Source organism: Capsicum annuum, chromosome 9, assembly GCF_002878395.1.
Source record: "Capsicum annuum cultivar UCD-10X-F1 chromosome 9, UCD10Xv1.1, whole genome shotgun sequence".
Taxonomy (NCBI): domain Eukaryota; kingdom Viridiplantae; phylum Streptophyta; class Magnoliopsida; order Solanales; family Solanaceae; genus Capsicum; species Capsicum annuum.
Window position 1 is genome coordinate 217,803,699 of NC_061119.1, and position 26,414 is coordinate 217,830,112.

The 26,414-nt window shown below is 37.8% G+C and overlaps 1 protein-coding gene and 1 pseudogene across 1 annotated transcript; one reads left to right on the forward strand and one right to left on the reverse strand.

Annotated features, from left to right (window-relative positions):
* The first annotated feature begins 18,659 nt into the window (after positions 1 to 18,659).
* On the forward strand, positions 18,660 to 19,172 carry LOC124887209. The gene has a single exon (XM_047396407.1). It carries the CDS (start codon positions 18,660 to 18,662, stop codon positions 19,170 to 19,172), a length of 513 nt encoding a protein of 170 aa, XP_047252363.1.
* Positions 19,173 to 19,514: 342 nt separating this feature from the next.
* LOC107852547 lies at positions 19,515 to 26,113 on the reverse strand (annotated as a pseudogene).
* Between the last annotated feature and the right edge of the window lie 301 nt (positions 26,114 to 26,414).

Below are 26,414 nucleotides of genomic sequence, written 5' to 3' on the forward strand. Positions count from 1 at the left end.
ACTTGGCACCCTGAAGTTGGTCAAAAAGGTCGTCAATCCTAGGAAGAGGATATTTATTTTTAATCATGACCTTATTTAGCTGACGGTAGTCTATGCACATCCGAAGGGACCCATCCTTCTTTCGCACGAAGAGCATGGGTGCACCCCATGGGAAAACACTAGGATGAATAAAACCTTTCTCTAGGAGGTCTGCAAGCTGTTCCTTTAACTCCTTTAGTTCCACGGGAGCCATTCTATATGGCGAAATAGAAATAGGATGAGTGTCTAGTAACCCATCAATGCCAAAATTTATCTCCCTATCAGGGGGTATCCCTGGGAGATCTTTGGGAAAGACTTCTGGGAATTCATTCACTATAGGGACTGACTGTAGAGAAAGGTTTCCAACTTTTGAATCCTTTACTCGATTAGATGATACATATAACCTTTGGAGATAAGCTTTCGGGCTTTAAGATAAGACATAAAGTGACCTCTAGGTTCCACAGAACTCCTTGCCCAATTAACTAAATAACTGGTGTCTCATTCGAGAAAGAAAAAGTGACCTTTCGGGTTCTGCAATCAAGGGTGGCATAACACGAATGGAGCCAGTCCATCCCAAGGATGGCATCAAAATCTATCATATCCAGTTCTATAAGGTCTGCCACAGTTTCCCTACTATGAACAGACACGACACAATTTCTATATGCCCTTATAGCAACAACAGAAGCACCTACTAGAGTAGAAACAGAGAAGGGTTATACAATACTTCGGGCTTAAACCTGAAACCAACAGCCACATAAGGGTTCACATAAGATAAAGTAGACCCGGGATCAAGCAACACATAAACATCACGAGAAAAGATTCGTAACATACCGGTGACAACATCTGGTAAAGCTTCCGCCTCCTGGCGGTTAGTCAAAGAATATAATCGATTGCGACCGCTTCCGGCAGCTGAAGGGTCACCCTTAGGAAAAAGAGTTATGGAGGCGGCTTGGGACTTCGCCCCCCCCTCCCCCTATTTATTCCAGCAGAAGGATAATTTCTTTGAAGGTGACACACTTTGCCACAAGTATAGCAGTTTCTCCCCTCAAACCAGCACTTCCCTAGATGATTCCTTCCACAAACCTCACACCGTGGACGACTACGACACTGTTGGGCTACATTACCTAGAGCCTTGGACCCATAAGGAGTCTGAAAACTCTGAGTTTGTCTGTCTATCGGTGGTCTAGTTTCTGGGGCGCTGGCTGCTGACTGTGCATTATTCCAAAACTTCTTCTTCTTCGACCACTTATTACCCCAGTTACCACTCTGCGGCTGGCTCTGGTGCTGGTCTGCAGATCTAGCTCTCTTAGTCTGTCTATCTTTCTCTCTAGATTCAGCAATGTTTTTCTTCTTCTCTTCCACTTGTTGTATATGAACGGTCAGTCGAGCAAAGTCTGACTCCTTATTCAACATAGCCCCCTGGCACTCAAGCACCAGGTCATCAGCAAGGCCAGATGCAAATTTCCTCATTCGGGCTCTCATATTACTAGTCAACTGTGGTGCATAGCGGGCTAGTTTATTAAACTTCAAAGTGTACTCCTGGACATTCATACTGCGCTGCTTCAGATTCATAAAATCTTCCACTTTGGCCTCCGTTAACTCCAGAGGAAAGAATCAATCAAGGAAGGCTTCCACAAATTCGCCCCAAACTGTAGGCTCAGCACTTTGACCTTTTTCATCTTCCGAGTCGGCATACCACTGACTCGCAACATCCTTGAGCTGATAGGTTGCTAAATCCACCCCTTCAACCTCATCCATATGCATCACTTTAAAGATCTTTTCCATCTCATCCATGAACTCCTGTGGATCTTCCTCCACCTTGGTACCAGTGAACTTAGGTGGGTTCATCTTCATGAAATGTCCAACTCTAGTAGCCTCAGATGTAACAGATATAGACCCAACATCTTCCAATCGTTGAGCTTGGTTGGCTACCAAATGTGTCAGCATATGAATAGACGATCTGAATTCCGCATTTGAAATATCTCCCTGAGCAGTTGGGGGACAATTGACATTACTCTGCGGAGCCCGAGAAGGACTAGTCGGGACTAGAGAGACTCCTGGAGTAGGGACAAATTCTGGAGTGTGGGCACTATTATGGGTCCGCATCCCATGGGTGGGACGGACCTCATCTGCCTGAGCATTCTGATCGATGATACGACGTGGAGGCATAATTGTGTTTTCTGAAACACAAGTGATCATTGATTAGGGGACAGTTCAGACTTTGAAGCATAAACTAAATCACAAAGAAGGGAAATATTTCCTAAACGCCTAGTAGCCTCCTGCTTATAAGTGTGGCGTGCTACACACCCATAAACAAGAGTCTACTCGAAGTGATTTCGCATATACCCTTAGACCATGAACCGCGCTTTGATACCAAGTTTGTCACGACCCAAACCAGGGCCTGGCCGTGATGAGCATTTCGAACCTTTGAGGCCCAAAACACCCTTATCTGTCTGGTAATCATGCACCTAATTCATATGATCAAAGTAATGAGGAAGAAACGCAATATAACGGAAACATAGTCAAGAATCATATGAAAACAATAATGGGGAATAATGTCCCACAATCTCAATCAACATTTCAAAAATCATCTATGAAATCTCTACTACATGACTGAAACAATTAAATATCTGAAAACTGGGACAAGCCCCCAACAGACCCAAAACTAATATAAGATAAAAAGGACTGCAGGACGTAAGACCTTCCGAAACATAGAAGGCTCACCACTTGTCTCTAAAACTCTGTCTGAAAGTTTTACTGATTCTCTTGACCCCTAGACTGGGCCTCTGAGCCTGAGAGGTTGGAGATGGGAGGGGGTTAGCACAAAAGTACTGGCACGCAGAGATATCAAAACAAAACATAATATTTTTACAAAGTATAGTTGAGAGCCATTATAAAGCAATTTCGTATCAAATCATTTGAAAGCACATGGGTGTAATGCAATAGTTTATCTCAATAGTAGTGAAATGCAACTGAGCTAGGTGGAATACCCTACATAATTTACACCAACTGTCAAACCTCGGTTGCCGTCGGGATTAGAGTATAAGTGAGGGAGAGACACTCAAGACCACACAGCATGGTGTCTCAACCCAATGATAGTGCCCAAGATCACTTGGCTCGGGCTCCTACCTATAGTCCCAATTTGGGAATGACATGAAGTCAAGTACACAGATCGCTTAGCATGGTACCAGTATTCTGTGTCGGCAAACACATTATTCTAGTGATGAGCCCTTGTGTCTCAAACACCTTCTTCAGGCATCCACCTTTCTCATGTAAAATCAATGCATTCAAATTTCATTTTTTTTTTCAATCACATATCCTATTTTGAAGGTTATCGTCATACCCGACTTACAAGTCATCATTGTCACATCCACATATGCATAATAATGTAAAAACCAAGGTGCTTCATCATTTACAAGTGGTGAACAATATTTATTTCAAATTCATGTTCTCTTTTATTTATCACAATATAATATGGAGTATTGAAACATTATCATGGGAATTTGAAAATAATTTATCATTCATATTTATCAACTTCCATGGAAAATCTCAAATCACATATGCATGGTTTCAACCATTGAAGTATATAGGCAAACAATTCCCATGACGTAAAGAAAATGACTTAGAAATCATATTGAAAGCAAGATATTAGCATTTGATTGAAAACCTCCATTTAAAAGCATGCATGTTCATAAAACTACAACCATGAGATTTTTGGATAACCCCACTTACCTCTATTTCCAAGGATAATAGATGTTTCTTGAAGCTTGAGGATTGGTGATTTCGAATATGTAATTATCTTTGAAAACCTACGATCAAATCTTGAACTATTTGGGTTTTTATTTTTGAAACCTTAAAGAGAATCTTGAGCACTTTTGATGAAATAATATGTATTTTGGGATCCTTGGAACTAAATCTCGTGTTTTAAGGCTAAGTAAGGGTGGAAGAGGACCACTTTGTCCTTAACACGGAGTGTTTAAATCATTAGAATTCCTTACATAGGCACCGCCCATCCCATTGCCTATGTTCACATAGGCGCAGCCTAGGCTATCACCTATGTTTACATAGGAGCCGCCTAGGCTATCGCCTATGCTTTTCAGCGGCCATGGGCAATTGGTTAGGCGTCGCTTATCACTTTAAAAGGTCATAACTTCTTGCTCGGGTGTCGGATTTTAGCCAAATTGGTATAATTGGAAAGATAACTTGAATACCTATCATTTGACACATAGTAGGTTCCCTAATTCGACATATACAGAGAGTTATGGTCAAAGGAAACTGATACACTTTACAACGTCCACTAAAACTTAGTCGATCAAAATAGTTTCGACTTTTCCTGAGTTGTAGGACCTCTATGATCTAAATTCAAGCTTGAGTGGATTTCACATGCTACAAAATAATTAACATGCCGTATTGGTGTAGGATTTTATGGCTTTGGGATTAACAATGCATCAAAATCATGGTCTATATTGTAGCCCAAATTGTGGGGCGTTACAAGTATGGTCCTTTCCAAATGAACTACAACACCATAAAAGAGAAATGGAATGTGTATGAATTGCATGGTATGCTAGTTCAAGAGGAAACGAGGTTGAAGAATCAAGGAACGCACTCCATTAATTATGTAAATCATCAAGGAGCTGAAAAGAAATGAAAGAAGCATTGTAAGGGACAACAAAATCAACTTAATGTTAATCAGTCCTCATCTCAAGTACATAAGAAAGGGAACAAGAATGGAAAGTGTCATGTCTGTGAAAAATCTGGACACTTTCATAAAGATTGCCTGAAATGTAAGGCATGGTTTGATAAGAAAGGTAAGCCTTGTGCTTTTACATGTCTCGAATCAAATTTAATTGAAGTTCCTTATAATACTTGGTGGATTGACTCTGGTTGTACAGTTCATGTTTCTAATACTACGCAGGGATTCCTTACAATCCAAACCATAAACAAGAATGAAGGATTTGTTTACATGGGGAATAGAGTGTAGGCTCCAGTTGAAGGTGTCGGGACTTATCGTCTTATTCTCGATACTGGACGTCACTTAGATTTAGTTGAAACTTTTTATGTTCCTTTTTTTTGAGAAATTTAGTTTCATTGTCTAAGTTGGATAAGATTGGATATTCTTTTAATTTTGGAAATGGATTTTTTAGTTTGTTTAAGAATAATTATCTCATTGGTACTGGTACTCTTTGTGATAATTTATACAAGCTGAATCTTGATAATCTGTTTGCCAAAACACTCTTAACTCTGCATCATAATGTTCGAACCAAACGAAGTTTGGTGAATGAACAATCTGCTTACTTGTGGCATAAACGTTTAGGTCACATATCTAAAGAAATTCTAGAATGATTAGTTAAGAATGAAATTCTTCCAGATTTAGATTTTACTGACCTTAATATTTGTGTAGATTGTATTAAAGGAAAACAAATAAAACACACAAAGAAAGGAGCCACAAGAAGCACACAACTTCTTGAAATTATACACGTTGATATATGTGGTCCTTTTGATATCATATCTTTCAATAAAGAAAAATATTTTATCACTTTTATTGATGATTTTTCACGTTATGGATATATATATTTGTTGCATGATAAATATCAAGCGATTAATGCCTTAGAGGTATTTATTACTGAGGTTGAAAGACAACTAAATAGAAAGGTGAAAATAATCAGGTCTGATAGAGGTGGTGAATATTATGAAAGATATAATGAAAGTGGACAACACCCAGGTCCATTTGCTAAATTCGTCAAAAAATATGTCATATGTGCTCAATACACAATGCCTGGCACACCACAACAAAATGGTGTGGCAGAAAGGCGTAATCATACATTAATGGATATTTAGGAGTACGTTAAGTAATTCATCTTTACCTCCTTCATTATGGATGTATGCTTTAAGGACTGTCGTTTACTTGCTAAACAGGGTTCATAGTAAAGCAGTTCCAAAGACACCTTTTGAAATGTGGACTGGTAGGAAACCTAATTTAAGGCACCTGCATGTTTGGGGTTGCCCGACAGAAGTTAGAGTATATAATCCACAAGAAAAGAAACTAGATTCAAGAACAATCAGTGATTTCTTCATTGGTTATCCAGAAAAATCAAAGGGGTATAGATTTTACTGTCATAATCATAGTACGAGAATAGTTGAAACTGGAAATGCTACATTCATTGAGAATGGCAAAGTTAGTGGGAGTGAAGAACCATGTAATGTGGAAATTAAAGAATTAGGGTGCAAATTCCTCTATCCTATACTTCTTTTAAATTTGTTGTTCCTGAAGATGTTGGACAACAAAGTAATCAACAAGAACAACAAATCAATATTCCTACTAATGAAGCCATAATTGATGAACCTGTATGTCACGAACCGAATCGGTGCCCTGGCCGCGACGAGTATTCCATTCCATCAAGGCCCGAAACACCCCTTATCTATCTGGTAATCATGCACATGACTTATATGAAAAATAAATGTGGAAGATACACTATATAACAGAAACATGGTCAAGAATCATATGAAAACAATAATAGGGAATAATGTCCCACAATCTCAATCAACATCTCTATAATGTCTGTGAAATCTCTACTACATGACTGAAATAAATATCTATCTGAAAACTGGGACAAGGCCCCCAGTAGACCCAAAACTAATAAATGATAAATGAAACTGGCAGATATCTGGCCTTCCGAAATATAGAAGGCTCACCAAGTGACTCTGCGAATCTGTCTGAGAAAATCTACTGATTTTTTGGACCCTTAGACTGTGCCTCCAAACCTGGGAGGGAAGGGGATCAATACAAAAGTACTGGTACGTAGAGATATCAAAACAAAACATAATATTTTTACAAAATATAGTTGAGAGCCATTATAAAGAAGTTTCATATCAAATCATTTGAAAACACATGGGCATAATGTAATTGTTTTCAACAACAATGCAATGCAGCTGAGCTAGGTGAAATACCCTACATATCACATTTACACCAACTGTCAAACCTCGGTTGCCGCCGAGATTAGAGTATAAGTGAGGGGAAGACACACAAGATCACACAGCAGGGTGTCTCGACCCAATGGTAGTGCACAAAATCACAAAGCAGGGCTCCTAACCATAGTCCCAATTTGGGAATGACATAAAGTCAGGTACTCAAGATCACAAAGCATGGTACCAAGTTCCTATGTCGGCAAACACGATTTCCAGCGATGAGCCCTTACACTCAAACGCCTTCTTCGGGCATCCACCTATCTCGTGTAAAATCAATGCATTCAAATTTCATCTTATTTAATCAAATATCGTATTCTGTAGGGTATCGTCATACCCGACTTGCAAGTCATCAATATCACATCATTACTTCATGCAACCATTATATTCATCATATTTCAACATAATAAACCTCTCCTTGTAAGTCAAAAATCATATCCACTTTCAAAATAGTTCATGTCATGCTTGTCAAGATGATTTCAAACAATTCACATCATATGAAAATTTCAAACAATTTCATATCAAGAGAGGGGTTTCATATAATTCATGCTCTCAAGTTAACATCTTTTGAATCACAAGAATATGCATGTATAATATATCAAATCACTTCGGAAATAGTCCTAAAGAACAAATCAATATCATAAAGATGCTTGAAATATGTTTATATTCATAATTTCAAAACCCCCCATTTTTTAAACATGAATTTTTAAGCCCATGAGATTTTTGAGATAACTCCACGTACCTCTATATGAGAATATGATAGGTGCTTCTTGAAGCCTACATTGCGGGGATTCCAAATCTTCAATTTGTTTTGAAAACCCATGGTTGAATCTTGAGTTATTGGGGTTTTTATTTTGAAACCCTACGGGGTGTTCTTGAGAGAAAATTTGAGAAAAGGATTATATTTTGATGAATTGGGGGCTAAATTTGGTGTTATAAACAAAATTTGGGTGAGGTAAAATGACTAAAATGCCCCAAAGAAAACAAAAAAATTCGAAACTGTCCCTCAGTTGACAAGCTGACAGACTGAAGTAAAACGTGTATAACTCCTTACTCAGATGTTGTATTTGGATGAAATCAGTTGGATTGGAAAGAAGACTCAAATAGATTTCATTTGATATGTAGAAGATCTCCCAGTTCATTATATTTAGAGAGTTATGATCGTTTGAAGTTGACCCTGAAAGGCTGAAAACTGGGCAATAGGCTATGCGTTTTGCTACTGTTTTGAAATCCAAACGCAGACTTATGCATTCCGAAAAATTTTGAAACTTATCCGAGATGTACTATGAGATTTCCAAATCGTAACGCAACTTGACAATCTAAAAATGGATTTCAGGAAGGTTGAAAAGTTGTATCCCGAAATAGCCAGCTAAAATGACTCTATGTCCTCATTACACTTAGAAAAAATATTCTAGTTATTAGGCCCTCAAACATAACACTAAAAATGAAATCGACTCGAGAATTTTACGGGGAATTACGATAGGAGTAATTACCACACGTATGTTAATAAAGAATAATTCAGTTTGGGTCTATATACGTAGGAACGTCGGTCTAAACTCTAGCCCAAAAATACGGGATGTCACACTGTAGTAGATGAACCACAAGAAGTAGCATCAAGAAGATCTCAAGGACAAAGGAGATTTTCTATTCCTGATGATTATTTGGTATGTCTACATGAGTCAGAAAATGACTTAAGAATTGATGATGATCCAGTTTCATTTTAACAAGCCATTGAAAGCAACAATTCTGATAAATGGATAAATGCTATGCAAGATGAGTTAAAATCTATGGAACAGAATGAAGTTTGGGACCTTATTGAATTACCCGAAGGTTGCAAAAGATTTGGGTGTGAATGGGTCTTTAAGACCAAACGCGACACAACTGGAAACATCGAACATCACAAGGCCAGAATTGTTGCCAAAGGTTTTACTCAAAAAGATAGCATTGACTATAAAGAGACATTTTCACCTGTCTCTAGAAAAGATTCACTCAGAATTATAATGTCCTTGGTAGCTCATTATGACTTAGAGCTACATCAAATGGATGTGAAAACAGCCTTTCTGAATGAAAATTTAGAGGAAGAAGTTTATATGAATCAACCTGATGAGTTTTCTATTAAAGGAAAGGAACACATAGTGTGTAAACTTAAGAAGTCAATATATGGACTTAAACAAGCTTCCCGACAATGGTATCTTAAGTTTAATGAAACGATTGTCACCTTTGGATTTAAAGAAAACATGGTTGATTGGTGAATATATCTGAAGGTTAGTGGGAGTAAGATGACATCTTGCTGGCTAGTAATGATCTTGGTTTGTTTCATGATACCAAGAAATATCTCTCTAATAACTTTGAAATGAAAGATATGGGTGAGGCATCCTATGTGATTGGAATAAAAATATTTCGAGATAGATCACAAGGACTGTTGGGATTGTCTCAGAAAACCTATATTAATAAAGTATTAGAGATATTTAGAATGGAAAAATGCTCATCAAGTCCCGTTTCAATTTAGAAAGGAGATAAGTTTAGTCTCAATCAATGTCCAAAGAATGACTTAGAACGAAAACAAATGAAAGATATTCCTTATGCATCAATAGTTGGGAGTCTTATGTATTCCCAAACATGTACAAGACTAGACATCAGTTTGCTGTTGGAATGCTGGGTCGATATTAAAGTAATTCTTGAATGGATCACTGGAAGGTTGCAAAGAAAGTATTACGATACTTACAAGGAACGAAAGATCATATGCTCACTTATAGAAGATCTGATTATCTAGATGTGGTTGGATATTCAGATTCATATTATGCTGGTTGTGTGGATACAAGAAAATCCACATTTGGATATTTGTTTCTATTAGCTGGAGGAGCAATATCATGGAAGATTTCGAAGCAGTCTGTTATAGCTGCATCCACTATGGAAGCTGAGTTTGTAGCATGCTTTGAGGCCACAGTTCAGGCTAATTGGCTGCGGAATTTTATTTCAGGACTTGGACTAGTTGTCAATATAGCTAGGCCGCTGAAAATTTATTGTGATAATACCGCCGCAGTTTTCTTCTCTAAAAATGATAAGTATTCAAAAGGTGCGAAGCATATGGAATTTAAATACTTTTTGGTTAAAGAAGAAGTCCAGAAACATAAAGTGTCAATCGAACATATTAGCACTAAGCTTATGATTGCTGATCCTTTGACGAAAGGATTACCACCCAAAACATTTATTGAACATGTTGAAAGGATGGGTCTTATTGATAGCAATGAATGATTTTATGTAAAGACTTTATTGTGTTTATGAAATTGACACTTTGAGCTCAAATTATATATGTTTATGTTGTTACCTGTTTTCTCTTGTATACATAATATTGTGAATAATGATGATAGGTTCTGACTTAGATAAAGGATTCTAAGTATTATTGTTGGACCCATTATGTATTTGAAAGGTTATGTTAGGTAATATACTAATATTGTAGTACACGGAAGGAACTATGTCAAGTAAAGGGACGTACAACCGCCATGACAAATGATGTTGGATTTAACGTTAATCATGCATATGATTGACGTACCTATTAAACCATTAAATTAACATTGTGTGTGCCAAGTGGGACAATGTAAATTTTTATGGTCCACATAATTAATTTATTTATTGGTTTAATAATAATTGAATAAGTTAAATCCTTAATCTATATGGAAAGTTACCTAGTAGGATAATTACTGACTCCTAGTAGGATTGTATCCACAATTACTGACTCCTAGTAGGATAATGATTGTATCCACCAATCATGTTGATGGAACGTGAAAACATAACTGACTATTCCCATTATAAAAGGGGTCCTCTCTCTTCCAAAAGAAGAATAAGCTCCATCACAATTATTCTGAAAGTAAGGTAAAGAGAGAGAAACAATTCAGTGCTTCTGCTATTACGCTTTTGCTTCTACTAAAACCATGGAGAATTCAGGTAAGTAATTCTTTATTGAATTACTATTATTATGTGTATGTGAAAATCATTAAGTTCAACGTTCCTGAATAATACAAAGGATTATGGATAGGATTGTTTATGTCTATGATTGTTTAAGTTTGTATAATACGTTTTTATGCTTACATGGAATACAACAGTTTTCTCAAAAGCATAACTTGTTTATCAAGGATTTAGACATGTACAAATTTTCTAGTCTTTTCCAAATACTTTCGGAAACAGCGCCTCTACCTCCACGAGGTAGTGATAACGTCTGCGTACACTCTACCCTCTCCATACCTCACTTGTTGGATTTCACACGGTATGTTGCTGTTGTTGTTGTTCCAAATACCATGGTAGAAGTTCCGAGTTCAAATCATAGGTACTATATTTTTATCCTTCGACTCTCTAAGTGAAAATTCTAGATCTGCTACTGTTGTCAGCCCATTTTTATAAAGTTTTAACTCTTTTATGTTTTCTTTGTATAGAACTTATACTAGGTAACTTGATTGCAGACACTATTTCACTTTTCAGACATCAGAGGCATGCCATTTTTCTTTGCCTTTTCCTTTCTCTTTTCTTAATTCTTATGTTGTTAATCTGTTATTGAAAAGTTAGTTATACTTGGAGACAGATTTAGGATTTAAAGTTTATGAGTTTCTATGATGAAATTATAATTGAGTTTATAGTCAATTACCGATTGTTATTTGAGTTTATGAGCTACTGATTTTCATGAACCTATAGATTGTGCTCTCGATCAGCCACTGCTTCTTTTCCATTTGATTAAACTTGAAAAATTAAAGTCAAAGGACTACTTTGTAGCTAGTTATAAAACTGATACACTTCTTTTCTAACCAATGTTGCTCGGTTCGTTTAAAAAAGTCGTCGGTTGTGTGTTGGATCCTTCAAAAGTTACTCGTGTTTAGAGGAGCGGCAACATAAGTTAGAGAAGAAGTAGGATATGGTAAATAGTTCTTTTAAGAGACTCAAAATTGAGGCTAAAGGAATAGTAACTCATTAACAAAATGTCAGCTCGGTGCACTAAAGCTCCCGCTATGTGCAAGGTCCGGGGAAGGACCAAACAACTAGGGCTTATCGTACGCAGCTTTACCTTGCATTTCTGCAAGAGGTTGTTTTAAAAGCTTGAACCCGTTAACTCTAGGGATCCTGTAATGAACCAATATCCCACATTGGAAAAAAAGAGAAATGCTAAGGGGGTTATAAGCCAATGGGTTCTCCTACCTACTAGACTAGTCTTTTGGGTTGGGGTCTCCTGTTTGGTTTATAACATTGGTGCTTTCATTGAGAGTCCCATGCATGGGGGCCGTGACTCGGAGTGATGTCCTATGTGCCAGCAGTGGTGTCCTGGACCCGAGGGGTGCCAACCGTGACCAACTGGTCATAGCCGTGACCAACGAGGATCCTGTGACTCAGAGTGGTGGCCTATGTGCCAATAGTGGTGCCTGGACCCGAGGGGTCCCAGCCGGGTCCAACTGGGCATAGCCGTGACCAACGAGGAACAAACCACGTGTGGAGCTATGTTCTCGGAGTGGTGGCCTGGACCCAAGAGGGGTGCCAGCAGTGACCAACTGGGCATAGCCGTGACCAACGAGGTCGCTGGTTCTCAAGAGGAGGCGATTGTAATGAACCAATATCCCACATTGGAAAAAAGAGAAATGCTAGGGGGGTTATAAGCCAATGGGTTCTCCCACCTACTAGGCTATTCTTTTGGGTTGGGCTCTCCCGTATGGTTTATAACAGATCCCCTTAGAATTGTACCTCATAATCACTGATTTGTTTCTCAAGAACACTCAGAAATAAATCGGTGATTATAGGGAAATGAGAGATTTGGAAGCGCGGATAAAAGATTTTGCGAATTTCGCTGAAGACAAAGTTGAATTTTGAACTACGAGAAGCTATGATAGCAGAAGATGAAATGCAGACAGGAAAAGAACATGAGAAACTTTGTCAAAGCTTGCAACAAGTAGCGAAGGACATTGACTGTGTCCAAGAGGAGTCGAAAAAGATTCAAGATCATAAAGGTAGACAAGTATCAACATGGTCCTTGGAATGAGATACGAGTTCAGAAAAATTACCTAATATGGAAGTTTCGAACAATATGGTGGGATGTGACAAGGAAAAGAAAAGGACTCTTGAAGAACTCACAAGAGGCTCCTCCGATGAACAAGTCATCCCAATTGTCGGAATGGGAGGCATAGGTATCTCAACCAAACCTGCTACAGTATTTGTGGAGGGAAATTATCAAGCATTATCGGACCCAAGTTCTGAGTAACTTGAAATGTTTAAGCTCTGATTTGAGAGTACAGACTGAAGAATAACGATAAAAAGAGAAAATGGAACGAGTTCGTTTCAAGATATTGTTGACATTTTCTGCAACAGTTTCCCAATCTTCTATTATCCTTTTAGATTTGTGCAGAATGCCTGCAACCACGGCAATAGTTAGTGGTAGTCCTTGACATACGATTTGCTTCCCAATAGTCTCGAATTCAGATGGTTATGCTTCATTTGTTAATGCTGCACTTTTAAGGAGGTTCCAACTCTCATCTTGATCCATGAAGCTTATCTGCAACGAAAGATTCTCTGTACCAGCATAACAAGCTACTTCACTGTTACAGGTATTGAGCAGTATTCTACTCTCGTTGTTCTGAATCGGAAAACATTGTTTCACATCATCCCATTCTTTACTACTCCATATGTCATCCATGACAATTAAGTACCTCTTTTACTTTAAAATTTTATGTAGCATGTCTGCTAGCTCTGCCTTGTCTTTGATCTTAAATGCATCATCCAATTTGATTGTAGAACACAGAAGACTTAGCAAGATTTCCTTTACATCGTGTTGTTGAGATACGGTAGCCCAAGCACAGACATCAAAGCGATGTAGAACGGATACGTCATTGTAAACTTCTTTTGCTAAAGTTGACTTGCCAATGCCTCCCATATCATTAATTTTCTCTAATGTATGAAGTCTCTCCATGATCTTTAGGGGACGGTCTATGAGACTTACTAGATATGTTGTACTCACTCCCTTCCTCCCTTCTCTTTATTCAACTTTACAAATTCAGCGCCGGTTACTACTGCACTACATGGTTGATTGTGATCGACTTTGATGTTTATTTATGTGATCCACCAACATATATCAGGTAACTCTGTCCGCTAAGGCTAAGACATATGGGAAGCATCACCTAGTCTGGTATATCTGCAATCTCGTAAGGCTCTAGTTTCCGCAACAGTTTAAGCTACTATATCAATTTTCCAGTCATTTAAGGCTCTTCTAAATATCAAAATTCATCGAGATGAGCATCTAGTACTCCCTCGAACTATGGCCAAAGTTGCTACGACACACTCCAACTTCACATGGGTCCTATTACCCCCTGAACTAAAATTGAGTTGGAGTACGTCGTAGCAAATTTGGTATAGTTCAGGGGTACTAGATGCTTTACTCAAACTCATCAGTCATCAGACAATTTCCCACCTTATTAATTGAATTCCAGATAGATTTAGACATGTAAACATTGTTCATCAGGATCATCTGTTGCAAATGACTTGACATCTTCAACATCTATCGAAACTTCCAATGTCTTTAGATTTAGACAAAATCCCAATAATCTGCATGACGATAGTCTCAAATGCTTCATTTACAAACACCTCAGTTTTGAAAAGGTTCCAACTCTCAAATGGATCGATCCATTGAACTTGTCCGCAATGAAGTACCTCTTACCCCTTAAAACTTCTTGGTATCATGTCTGCAAGCTCTGCCTCTATGGGAACATCAACAGTAAAAAGTAACACATGAGAATCACCATTAAAATGCACATTTCTGTTCATTTAATAAATAACGCTACCAACTAAAATGAGTGTGCGATCGTGTTAACCATTGTAAACTTATGAACTCAAAAATTTAGTAATTGCCCAACTGAGTAATGTTATCAACTCAAAAATATGTTACAATACAAAAGAAATCACATCTCCTTGGAAGCCACACGTTGCTTGAAACCGATAATTTAGTGGTAATACATTTACATTTATGAAAAACATAATGTCATGAACTAGCATCAGCAGTCTATAACAGTATCAAATTGTTAAATCTACAGTTTCCCTTCTCATTACAGGTTAGTCATCATGTTCTGCGGCATCAGCATCAAAATCTTCATCATCATCATCTTTTGCAACATCAATATCTGAATCTTCATCATCGTCATCTTCTGCAACATCAACATCTGAATCTTCATCATCGTCATCTTCTGCAACATCAACTGCATCGAAATATTCTTCATCATCATCATCATCGCCTGGATAGTTCATATTTTTAGTCCAACCATAAATTATTCCAATTGATAATAGTAATATGGATCCCCTCAAAAATGGATCTAATGCACTTCACACTCCAAATTTTTGATGATTCAATTTATCGTTTTATCGTTCTTGGGCGAAACGGGGGATATGTCAATCGGGAAAGAGAACGGGGAAATACCATATGACCCAATATATCTGACAAGTCGCACGTCATTAAGATGAGATCGTACCACTGTATGATGTCCGTTGTGGAAATAAGAAACTGTGTGTAACCTTGATAAATATATACTTGCCTTGATATAATTAATATAAAGTATTTCACTTCTAGATATTTCAATTATTTCATAAAATATTGAATCCAAGTAAACCTTATTTTACTAGAATTTATACAATCGATACCTTAAAATTCATTTACAATGACAACAAAGAGAGCAAACATCTACTCTTCATTTTTCATTTTATTGTTATTGTAATTTAATAGCATGGTTTGACATTAGCTCGTTTGTTTGTTCAACCCATCTTAACCTGCCCAACTTCATCCCAAACAGACCATTTGCCACCTCTATGAGTAACAATTACACCAAATGTGCTCACATTTAGCAAGCTTAAACTAAAGTACCAAAATTGCTCAAAAATATATTTAAGGGGCCATTTTGAACTAGCCTCAAATATAAGGGATATTCTTGTTATTTTATCTTATATTTTAATGTAATGACTCTTTAGTTCATTTTCCATATTTATGCTTATCTTCACCGTTTGAGCTTCTCCAGAGCCGCCTCAAGTCATTTATGACTTGTTGGGAACGACGGTTCGGTTACCGGGCAGTTCGTTTGATTTTTAGAGTTAATTCCCTGTTTAGAAGTCTTCACTGGTTTCAAATGGCCACCGAGTGAAAACTTTAGCGAAACGATCTCGGATGAAAATTTTGACTATGCTAGCAGATCCGAAATATCAATTTTAGTCTAGGTAGACCTTTGATTTGGGTCCCAATGCACACGAGTTCATTTCGACCTATTGTCGGAAAGTTGAAAATTTAAAAGAATGGGTGTGGGACCCACATTTGGTCGAAACGATCTCGGATTAAAAATCTGACTTTGCCATCACATCCGAAATGTCAATTTTAGTCTAAGAAGACCCCTGGTTCAGGTCCCAGGGCTCCCGAACTTATTTTGGGTTATTGAGCGAAATTTATGAAAAACGAAACTATAGGTGTGAGCCCCACTTTTTGCCTAAACGATATCGGATGAAAATTTTGATTAATCCAATGAATTTGAAATGTGGTTTACACGCAAATTTCACTATTTGATCATATATTTTGGATTCCGAATGAGTTTCGATGGTCAAAAATAAGTTTTTGACTTTGCTGGTGGCCTAGACGGCGACTGCGGCATCTCCAAAGCTGATAGGGGTATTTAATGACAAGGAAATGGACCTTGGACCTAAATCAACCTCAAAAGCTAGCTCGAGAGGGGGGATTAACCAAGTCCATATAAGCAAACCACTAGTCCATTCCCCAACCAATGTGGGACTTTTTCCCACTCTAACCCCTCCCCCCACACCCAGGCCCAACTGGCACTGGCGCGTGGACCGAGAGCCTAAAACAGGGATGGACCTGGCTCTGATACCATGTGAAGGAAATCGACCTTGGTCCTAACTCAACCTCAAAATCTAGCTCGAGAGGGGAGGATTACCCAAGTCCATATAAGCAAACCACTAGTCTATTCCCCAACCAACGTGGGACTTTTACCCACTCTAACATTTAAGCACCCAATAGGCCGTGTTTTTTACCATTTTTGACTCATTTTTGAGAGACTAAAACCCTAAATGGGTATGATAACTCAAAATTGCTTCTTGTGGGTGTCTAGGGAGCTTGGTAAACATCTTTTTATCATGATTATCATCCGGATTAAGGTAAGATTTTATCACTTTATTGGTGAATTTCTTAGTTCTTGACCCAAAACCCCAATTTAGCTTAGGGCTTTATTTAGCCCTAAATTTGATTTGTTTCCACCAATTCATTGAGGGTTATGATTCCTTGGTGATGTATGAGCTTTGGGTTGACCTCAGAAACGGGATTTTCATATGTGGGACCCACTTGGGGTTTTTGGTGTCGTTTTTGGACCCGAAGCACAATAGTGCAATATGTGTATCGTTGGAATCATATTAATAAGTAGATTATATTTTTGATAGTGTAATGACATTTTGGGGATTATGAAGTGAAGACGAGCATGTGGTGCTTGAAGTATGATTTTGCGGTTTAGCCTCGAGGTAGATTTCTGTCTACTCTTCTTCATGGATGATGTATGATATATATTGCGTGTGAATGTGAATGTTAATATTGATATTGGATATAATGACTTAGTATTAATTATACATATAAGTTTAGGGATTAGATGGCGGTTTTGACCCGTAGGTTGAATTACTTAATACCCTTGTAGAATCCTGTAGCTTTCTCCCTAGTTTTGGTGAATTTGTAGCATAGATATGATATGATGATATGCTTGGAATATGGTTTTAGAATTTGAAGCATGATTTGTATATTTATCCTTATTGAGCTAGTGTGATAGTTTTGGGATCGTAATTTTGGTAGAGTTGACTTGAGTACCTTTGTTTCTAGTCGAAGTTACTATCTTAGGCATGGCTTGCTTGATATCTAGAAGATGAACTAGATACCTTAGCTTGGTTTTGGGAATAGTATGCCTAATTATGGAAATTATGGATTAGAGGTAGGATCCTTCGACCCACTTAGGCCTAAGCTTATGTTAAGTCTTGTGGACTTAGTTGCGGATGTTAGACATAAATGAGGCTAGTAAATCTTAAAATAAGGTTACTTCATAACTTGGTAACTTGTATTGATGTTTCAAGATTGTAGCTATTTAGTTATGGTTATGATACTACATGTGGAAGTGATATTGGGCATTTAGAGGTGATATTCCTCCTAGATACATTATTGGACCTATAGAGATAATGGGTCTTTTGGATATGTAAATTGGCCTAGAGAAGCGATATTCCTCGTTGTCTTGACGTATGACCTATTGATATATGATATCCTATAAACAATTACACATTTATCTATATTATGCCTCCTAGATGTGAGATGTCTCTAGTGTGAGAGATGATAACATATTTATTTATTATGCCTCCTATATGTGAGATGCCTACTATATGTGAGATGATTAGAGGTATGCTACGGCTTATACATATGATTATTGATATGAGTTTTGGAAATGTATATCGTCCTAAGGCCATGATTATGACGTTGTGATTATTCAGAACAAATTAATGGGCGAAGGGCCGTGTTATAGTACTGATTAAATATTCAAGAAGTGTTTATAGTTGTGAATGATGTGATTGAGATTTCTGAATATTTATATGTTTGTATTCATATCTCTCCGATATGGGATGGAGGAAGATGCAATATGATGCTTATTAATACTGGTGATGGCATGTATAGGTTTAATGGACTTAACTTTTCAGATTGGTGCGAACAGATCAAACTCCATCTTGGGGTTTTAGATCTTGATGTTGCATTTTACTCTGCAAAGCCAACTGCTATTACTAAAGCTAGCAGTGATGAAGAAAAGTCCTATTATAAGAACTGGGATCGGTCTAACAGATTAGGCCTAATGTTCATGCGAATGAATATTGCGGGCAACATTAAGACTACTCTTTCCAAAATTGAAAGTGCAAAAGAACTTCTGAAACTTGTGGAAGAGTCTTTTCAAACTGCTGATAAGTCTCTTGTTGGGACACTAATGGGTACTTTGACCACCATGAAGTTTGACGGTTCACGTACTATGCATAAGCTTGTCATTGAAATGACAAATATAGCAGCAAGACTTAAGTCCTTGGGAATGGAAGTGGAACAGAATTTCCTTGTGCAGTTCATTATCAACTCATTACCGACTGAGTGTTGTCACGACCCGAACTAGGGGCTGGCCGTGACGAGCATTTCGAACCTTTGAGGCCCGAAACACCGCTATCTGTCTGGTAATCATGCACCTAATTCATATGATCAAAGTAATGAGGAAGAAACACAATATAACAGAAACATGGTCAAGAATCATATGAAAACAATAATGGAGAATAATGTCCCACATTCTCAATCAATATTTCGAAAATCTTCTGCGAAATCTCTACTACATGACTGAAACAAGTAACTATCTGAAAACTGGGACAAGGCCCCCAGCAGACCCAAAACTAATATAAGATAAAAAGGACTGCAGGACGTAAGACCTTCTGAAACATAGAAGGCACACCACTTATCTCTGCAACTCTGTCTGAAAGTTCTACTGATTCTCTTGACCCCTAGACTGGGCCTCTGAACCTGAGAGGTTGGAGAGGGGAAAGGGTCAGCACAAAAGAACTGGCATGCAGAGATATCAAAACAAAACATAATATTTTTACAAAGTATAGTTGAGAGTCATTATGAAGCAATTTCGTACCAAATCATTTGAAAGCACATGGGTGTAATGCAATAGTTTTTCTCAATAGTAGTGAAATGCAACTGAGCTAGGTGGAATACCCTACATAATTTACACCAACTGTCAAACCTCGGTTGCCGCCGAGATTAGAGTATAAGTGAGGGAGAGACACTCAAGACCACACAACATGGTGTCTCGACCCAATGATAGTGCCCAAGATCACTTGGCTCGGGCTCCTACCTATAGTCCCAATTTGGGAATGACCTGAAGTCAAGTACACAGATCGCTTAGCCTGGTACCAATATTCCGTGTCGGCAAACACGTTATTTCAGTGATGAGCCCTTGTGTCTCAAACGCCTTCTTCGGGCATCCACCTTTCTCATGTAAAATCAATGCATTCAAATTTCATTTTTTTTCAATCACATATCATATTTTGAAGGGTATCGTCATACCCGACTTGCAAGTCATCAATGTCACATCCACATATGCATAATCATGTAAAAACCAAGGCGCTTCATCATTTACAAGTGGTGAAAAATATTTATTTCAAATTCGTGCTCTCTTTTGTTGATCACAATATAATATGGAGTATCGAAACATTATCATGGGAATTTGAAAATAATTTATCATGCATATTTATCAACTTCCATGGAAAATCTCAAATCACATATGAATGGTTTCAACCATTGAAGTATATAGGCAAACAATTCCCATGACATAAAGAAAATGACTTAGAAATCATATTGAAAGCAAGATATTAGCATTTGATTGAAAACCCCCATTTAAAAGCATGCATGTTCATAAAACTACACCCATGAGATTTTTGGATAACCCCACGTACCTCTATTTCCAAGGATAATAGATGTTTCTTAAAGCTTTCGGATTGGTGACTCCGAATATGTAATTATCTTTGAAAACCTACGGTCAAATCTTGAACTATTTGGGTTTTTATTTTTGAAACCCTAAGGAAAATCTTGAGCACTTTTGATGAAAGAATATGTATTTTGGGGTCCTTGGAACTAAATCTCGTGTTTTAGGGCTCAGTAAGGGTGGAGAAGGACCACTTTGTCCTTAACAACCTACCCTGAAATCTCAGAATACCATCGCCACCAATTTCAAACGACATAACCTTTTGTTGACCCACATCTTTCTTAATTTGCATCAAGATAGGATCTTCAACCTGCTTCTCCTTAACTTCAGCACAAAGAGATGACTTAGCTAACTCATGAACAATCACCCATCCATCTTCGAAATCTAAGAGTCGCACTCCCAGATTTGTAAGGCGGTGAATATCCTTCACTATCTCTTTCTTTCTTTCTTCTACATAAGAAAGGCTGCCCATAGACAAACTGCTGAGGGAGTCGGCTACAATATTTGCCTTACCCGGATGGTAATACAGACTCATATCATAGTCTTTCAAAAGTTCCACCCAATGCTTCTGGCTGAGGTTCAATTCTTTCTGTGAGAAAACATACTGTAAACTCCAAGTCATGTCAGTATAAATATCAACATGTACTCTATAGAGATAGTGCCTCCAGATTTTAAATGCAAACACCACGGCTGCTAACTCCAAGTCATGAGTGGGGTAATTGTGTTCATGCACCTTTAGCTGCCTAGATGCATAATCTATCACCTTACCACGTTGTATCAATCTATTAGCTGAATATTGCACTTGATGGCTAGGGAGCTAATGTATTAGTTAATGAATCTTGCTTGGTTGGAACATGGTAGCTAACGATGGTCAGTTAACGAATGATGTCATTTAATAATAGATGGTTAGGCGACAAGTAGTAATGTATTGTTTAGAAATGATTAACAAAAATAGGATGAATAGTTGATAATAATGAATGGTGGATAAATGACGGTTTTGGTCTAATAATGAACCTAGACTAGATGTTAGACGTTGACTATTAAATGAATAGTGGTTAGTCGTTATTTCGTGAACAAGGATTATGTGAAGGATAATGTTTAGACTAATAACTAGAGGTTATGTGATGACTAGCGAACTAGCGGTTTAATAATAATAAGTGTTGGTTAGCTAATAATGAGTAGTTGGGATATATTGATAAGATAAACATCTTTACGATTATGAGTATATCGGCTTGTGTCTGTGCACCTATTATATGCCTATATTTATGTGTCGAGATTTATGATGATACACTAATACCCGGCAAGGCCGGAGGATATTGTGATGACATATACTGATACCCGGCAAGGCCGGAGGATATTATAATGATATTGATACCTGGTTCGAGTTCGGAGGATACTATTGAGATGATATTGATTCCCGACAAGGATGGAGGATATTATGATGATATTGATACCCGGTTTAAGTCCTGAGGATACTATTGAGATGATATTGATTCCCGGCAAGGCCGGAGGTTTATTATGATGATGATGATCCTGATGAGGACAGTTATTATGAGTTGTGATATTGATGGTATACTTTGCATTCATTCCTGAATGTGCATCGCCTATCACCAGTATGCACCTATGTCTATCAGTCGGTATGGGACGGTTGCATAGATATGGGTGAAGAATATTCCTTGTGTTGTTATATGTTGATTGAACCTTGTGGGGGTACGCATAGGCTCGGATAGGTATTTGGTTATCTGGAGTAGACGGTTATTTACGATGTTATTGATTTTGTTATTATCGTTGTTATGATCATTATTATGGCTAGCCTATGACAGATTGGTTATGGATCTGGTATTGGGATTGAAGTATGTCTTCGGCCTTTGCTATCTTATGATTGCATTACTATGCACTATTATTCTATGTCTATCCATATGGATTTGAAATCCTGATAGTATTATAATGACGTCTTAAAATGAGAACATGGCGATCTAGGTTATGTTTGAGATGACCTCCTGTTTATATATATATATATATATATATATATATATATATATATATATGAAGTCATACCTTTCTTCATTGTTCATATTGTATAGTCGTTCCTTCGATTTGTATATTACAATATATCTTTCTTTCTCTCTTTATCTGTATATTGACCTGGGATATACGGTATAGCTTTGGCATATATCGAATGTAGCTGGAATAAGATAGTTCACCTTTCTACTTCCTTAGTCTTATTATGTTAGACTCTTGAACATGAATACAATAGTTGTCCCTTGTTATTCTCATTGACTTCTTACATGATTTATGGACTCTTGGTTGTAGTTTTCATTCTGTTTATATATTGTATATATCTACTTCATCTTTGGAGCTCAGTTGGCAGTTGCCTACTGAGTACCATTCGTTTGGTACTCTTACTACACCTCTGCAGCCTGCAGATCATAGTACGAGTTATCGCCGTAGATGTGTGCATCGTGTGGAGTAGCCCTAATTCGGAGACTTAGAGTGAGCTCCTGACGTTCGGAGTATTACTTATCTCTCTCCTATGTATTAGAATAGTCTCTAAGTTGTATTCAGAGGTAAGTTGAATCAGTGTTTTTCTCCTTGATATATCACTTTTGTACTCTTATTATGTTTAGAAGCTCTTGTACTGATACCACCAGGTTTTGAGATTCGTCTATATATTGATCTTTATTTCATATATTTTGCATTCTTTTCCTTATGTTATTGAGTAGTCCGTTACTAGCCGTTCAAGACTACAGGTTGGCTTGCCTACTGGTGGGTTATGGTAGGCACCATCATGACCCGAAAAGTTGGGTTGTGACATTTAAGTAGGATTTAATTTAAACCAAATTTTGTCAAAGTTATTTTTGTGAAAGAATATGGAGCAAAGCTAAATAACTTTTGTGTACGACTTGACTTGTGGAAATGAGAAACAGAGTGTGACCTTGATAAATGTATACTTACATGGACGGGAGATACGAACATCCACGGGGTCATTTCCGAGGTCTTCTTGTTCTTTTTGAATTCGTGCTGCACATTCTCCAAGTTCGGGAAGACACCTTGCTAACTCAATTAGTTTTAGTGTGTGGATTTCTGCAAACTCAATGGGTATCTCTTTTAAATTATGGCAATTGTTAAGCACAAGTCGCTCAAGGACAGGAAAATTGTCATCTGTGGCATTCCAGTACTCGAGAAAATAATCTTCAATTAACAAAAGCTTCAATCGAGTAAATCCCGTAACATTCAGATGCCATTCTTTGCCATCACAAGCAAAACCCATCAGCTTCAGCACCTCAAGGTTAGGCAACTCAGCGATGATGTCCAAGTACGACCAACTTAGAAAAGTACTTTCCAACTTCAGCTTCTTGAGCGTTGCTGGAAAAGCTTTTGCACATGCTGGAAACTGGGCAAAGCAAAATATAAAACTCAATGTTTCAAGTTGCTGCAGATGGACAAGATTGTTGAGAATTCTATTAGAGTGAGTCTCATATCCACAGATTCCTAATTCTTTGACATTCTGAATCCCCATAATAACCTCCTTCGTGCAACAATCCAAAGACAAGTAAGAAATAGTTTGTAAGTTAGAAAAATCCAAGTGCCTTCCTTTGTCAACAGATCCACTTGGGCAATCTGGCAAATTAAATCTGGGCAGTTTAAGATGCCGCAATTGCATTAGTCCCCAAATTTCCTCAGGAAAAGTTACTAAAACTGAAGGAACAATGTCTTTCTGCTGCCCTTGAACAATGAATGTCTGCAGATTCCATAACCTGCAAATTTCTGGAGGTATGTCTAAATTCCCACGTCAGAGCAATGATAGGTACCGCAACCAGATGAGGCTTAGTATCTGTACAGGGAAATTATCAATCACTCTGTGTCTCAACTCCAAGACTGAGAGTAATTTGAAATGAATAAGCTCTGATTTGAGAATAGAATATGAATACTTAAGATGACAAGAGAAAATAGAACGGGTTCGTTTCAAATGATCGTTGTTGTCATGATCCCTCAACTGACGATGTACAGGGGTAAGGAGAACCCTAAAAACACCAGTCACGGGCATACTGTCAAGCACAATGTCGTTCATGATAAAAACATTTCCCCTTTGAATTTCTCTCAAGCACAGGTCATATATTAGATCGTGAACCTTACATGATCTAATTTTTGTTCCATCTCGACTTTTCTTGCAGATGAGGACTAGACATCTATCGACAAGCTCTTGCAAACACTTCTCAGCCTCTCCTTCCAAATCATTTTCCAACTTCAGGAACCCCTCAGCCATCCATGATCTCATCAATTTCTTCGCTGGTATCTCACTGTCTTCTCGAAAAATCCCGAAATGCAGAAGACATGCTTTTAGATCGCTAGTCAAGTGATTGTAACTCAACCCAAGCACACGTGAACATCGTTCATCAGGATCATTTGTGACAAGTGACTTGACATCTTTCGCAACACTTTTCCAATCTTTTATTGCCCTTTTAGATTTGAGAAGTCCAGCAACCACAGCAATAGTTAGTGGTAACCCGTGACATTTCTCTGCAATTTGCTTCCCAATAGTCTCTAACTCAGATGGTAATGCTTCATTTGCAAATGCTACACTTTTAAAAAGGTTCCAACACTCATTCGGACCCATTAAATCCATCTGCAAAGAAAGATTCTCTGTACCAGCATCGCGAGCTACTTCAGTGTTACGGGTCGTCAACAATATTCCACTCCCCTTGTTTTCACTTGGAAAACATAGTCTCACGGCATCCCATGCTTCACTTTTCCACATGTCATCTAATACAATTAAATATCTCTTTCCCTTTAAACTCCTTTGTAGCATGTTTGCTAGCTCTGCCTCATCTTTCATGTCAAATGTGCCACCTTTAGTAGATCGCAGAAGGCTGAACAAGATTTCCTTGACATTGTGTTGTTGAGAAACCGTAGCCCAGGCACAAACATCAAAATGAGAACGAATGCACGCATTATTGTACACTTCGTTCGCTAAGGTTGTTTTACCTATGCCTCCCATCCCGACAATTGGGATGACTTTGGGTTCACCAGAGTAGCTTCTAGTAAGATCTTCTACCAACCGTTTCCTATGATCATCACGTCCAACCATACTGTTCTCATTATTCTGCATATCTTTTGATGAGCTTGGAAACTCTTGAACCGTTGGTTCCTTTGATGCTTGTTTTCCCTCATCTTGAATAATTATTGACTCTTCCCAGATAATATCAATGCCCTCTTCTACTTGTTGCAGTCTATCAGAAAGCCACCAATGTGCCTTTTCTCTCAGATTTTCATCATTTGCCAATACAACTTCAGTTACGCTTAGTTGAATTGTTTGTTCAACAATATTTGCAACTTCTTTTACCTGTACTTCAAAATCCGTCATGTCTCCTGAAACATTGTTTTTCTCAAAGTTTTTGACAAATACTTCCAGGGAACTAACTTTTTCATGAAGAGCGCGAAGTTCTTCTCTGTGATCACAGATTAGATATTGCATCGGCGAATTGGATGTCAAGAGCGATTCTATTGTTCTCATAAGAGAAGCCACACTTGCATGAGCCATATCTACTATATTCACGTATGCCTTTGCGATTATGACCTGAAAGCAGCAAGATGCAAAAGACGTCAATGGTATTATAGATAACGTGATACACAGATTGGCAAAAAATGCAGGCATAAACTAAACAAGATGAGGCGATTTATTAGTTATGTTACTTCAGATGATTTTGCACTTCGATAGTATAATCTATTTAACAGCGCCTAGAACATATAACTAACAGACACATATAAAAAGTGTGGTGAAAATCTCTTAACTATTTCATCCGACAGGCTCAGTCTATCACAAAATCACGCAACTGGAAAAGCAGGTGATGGTCGCTAAATATGCATTGAAACATAAGT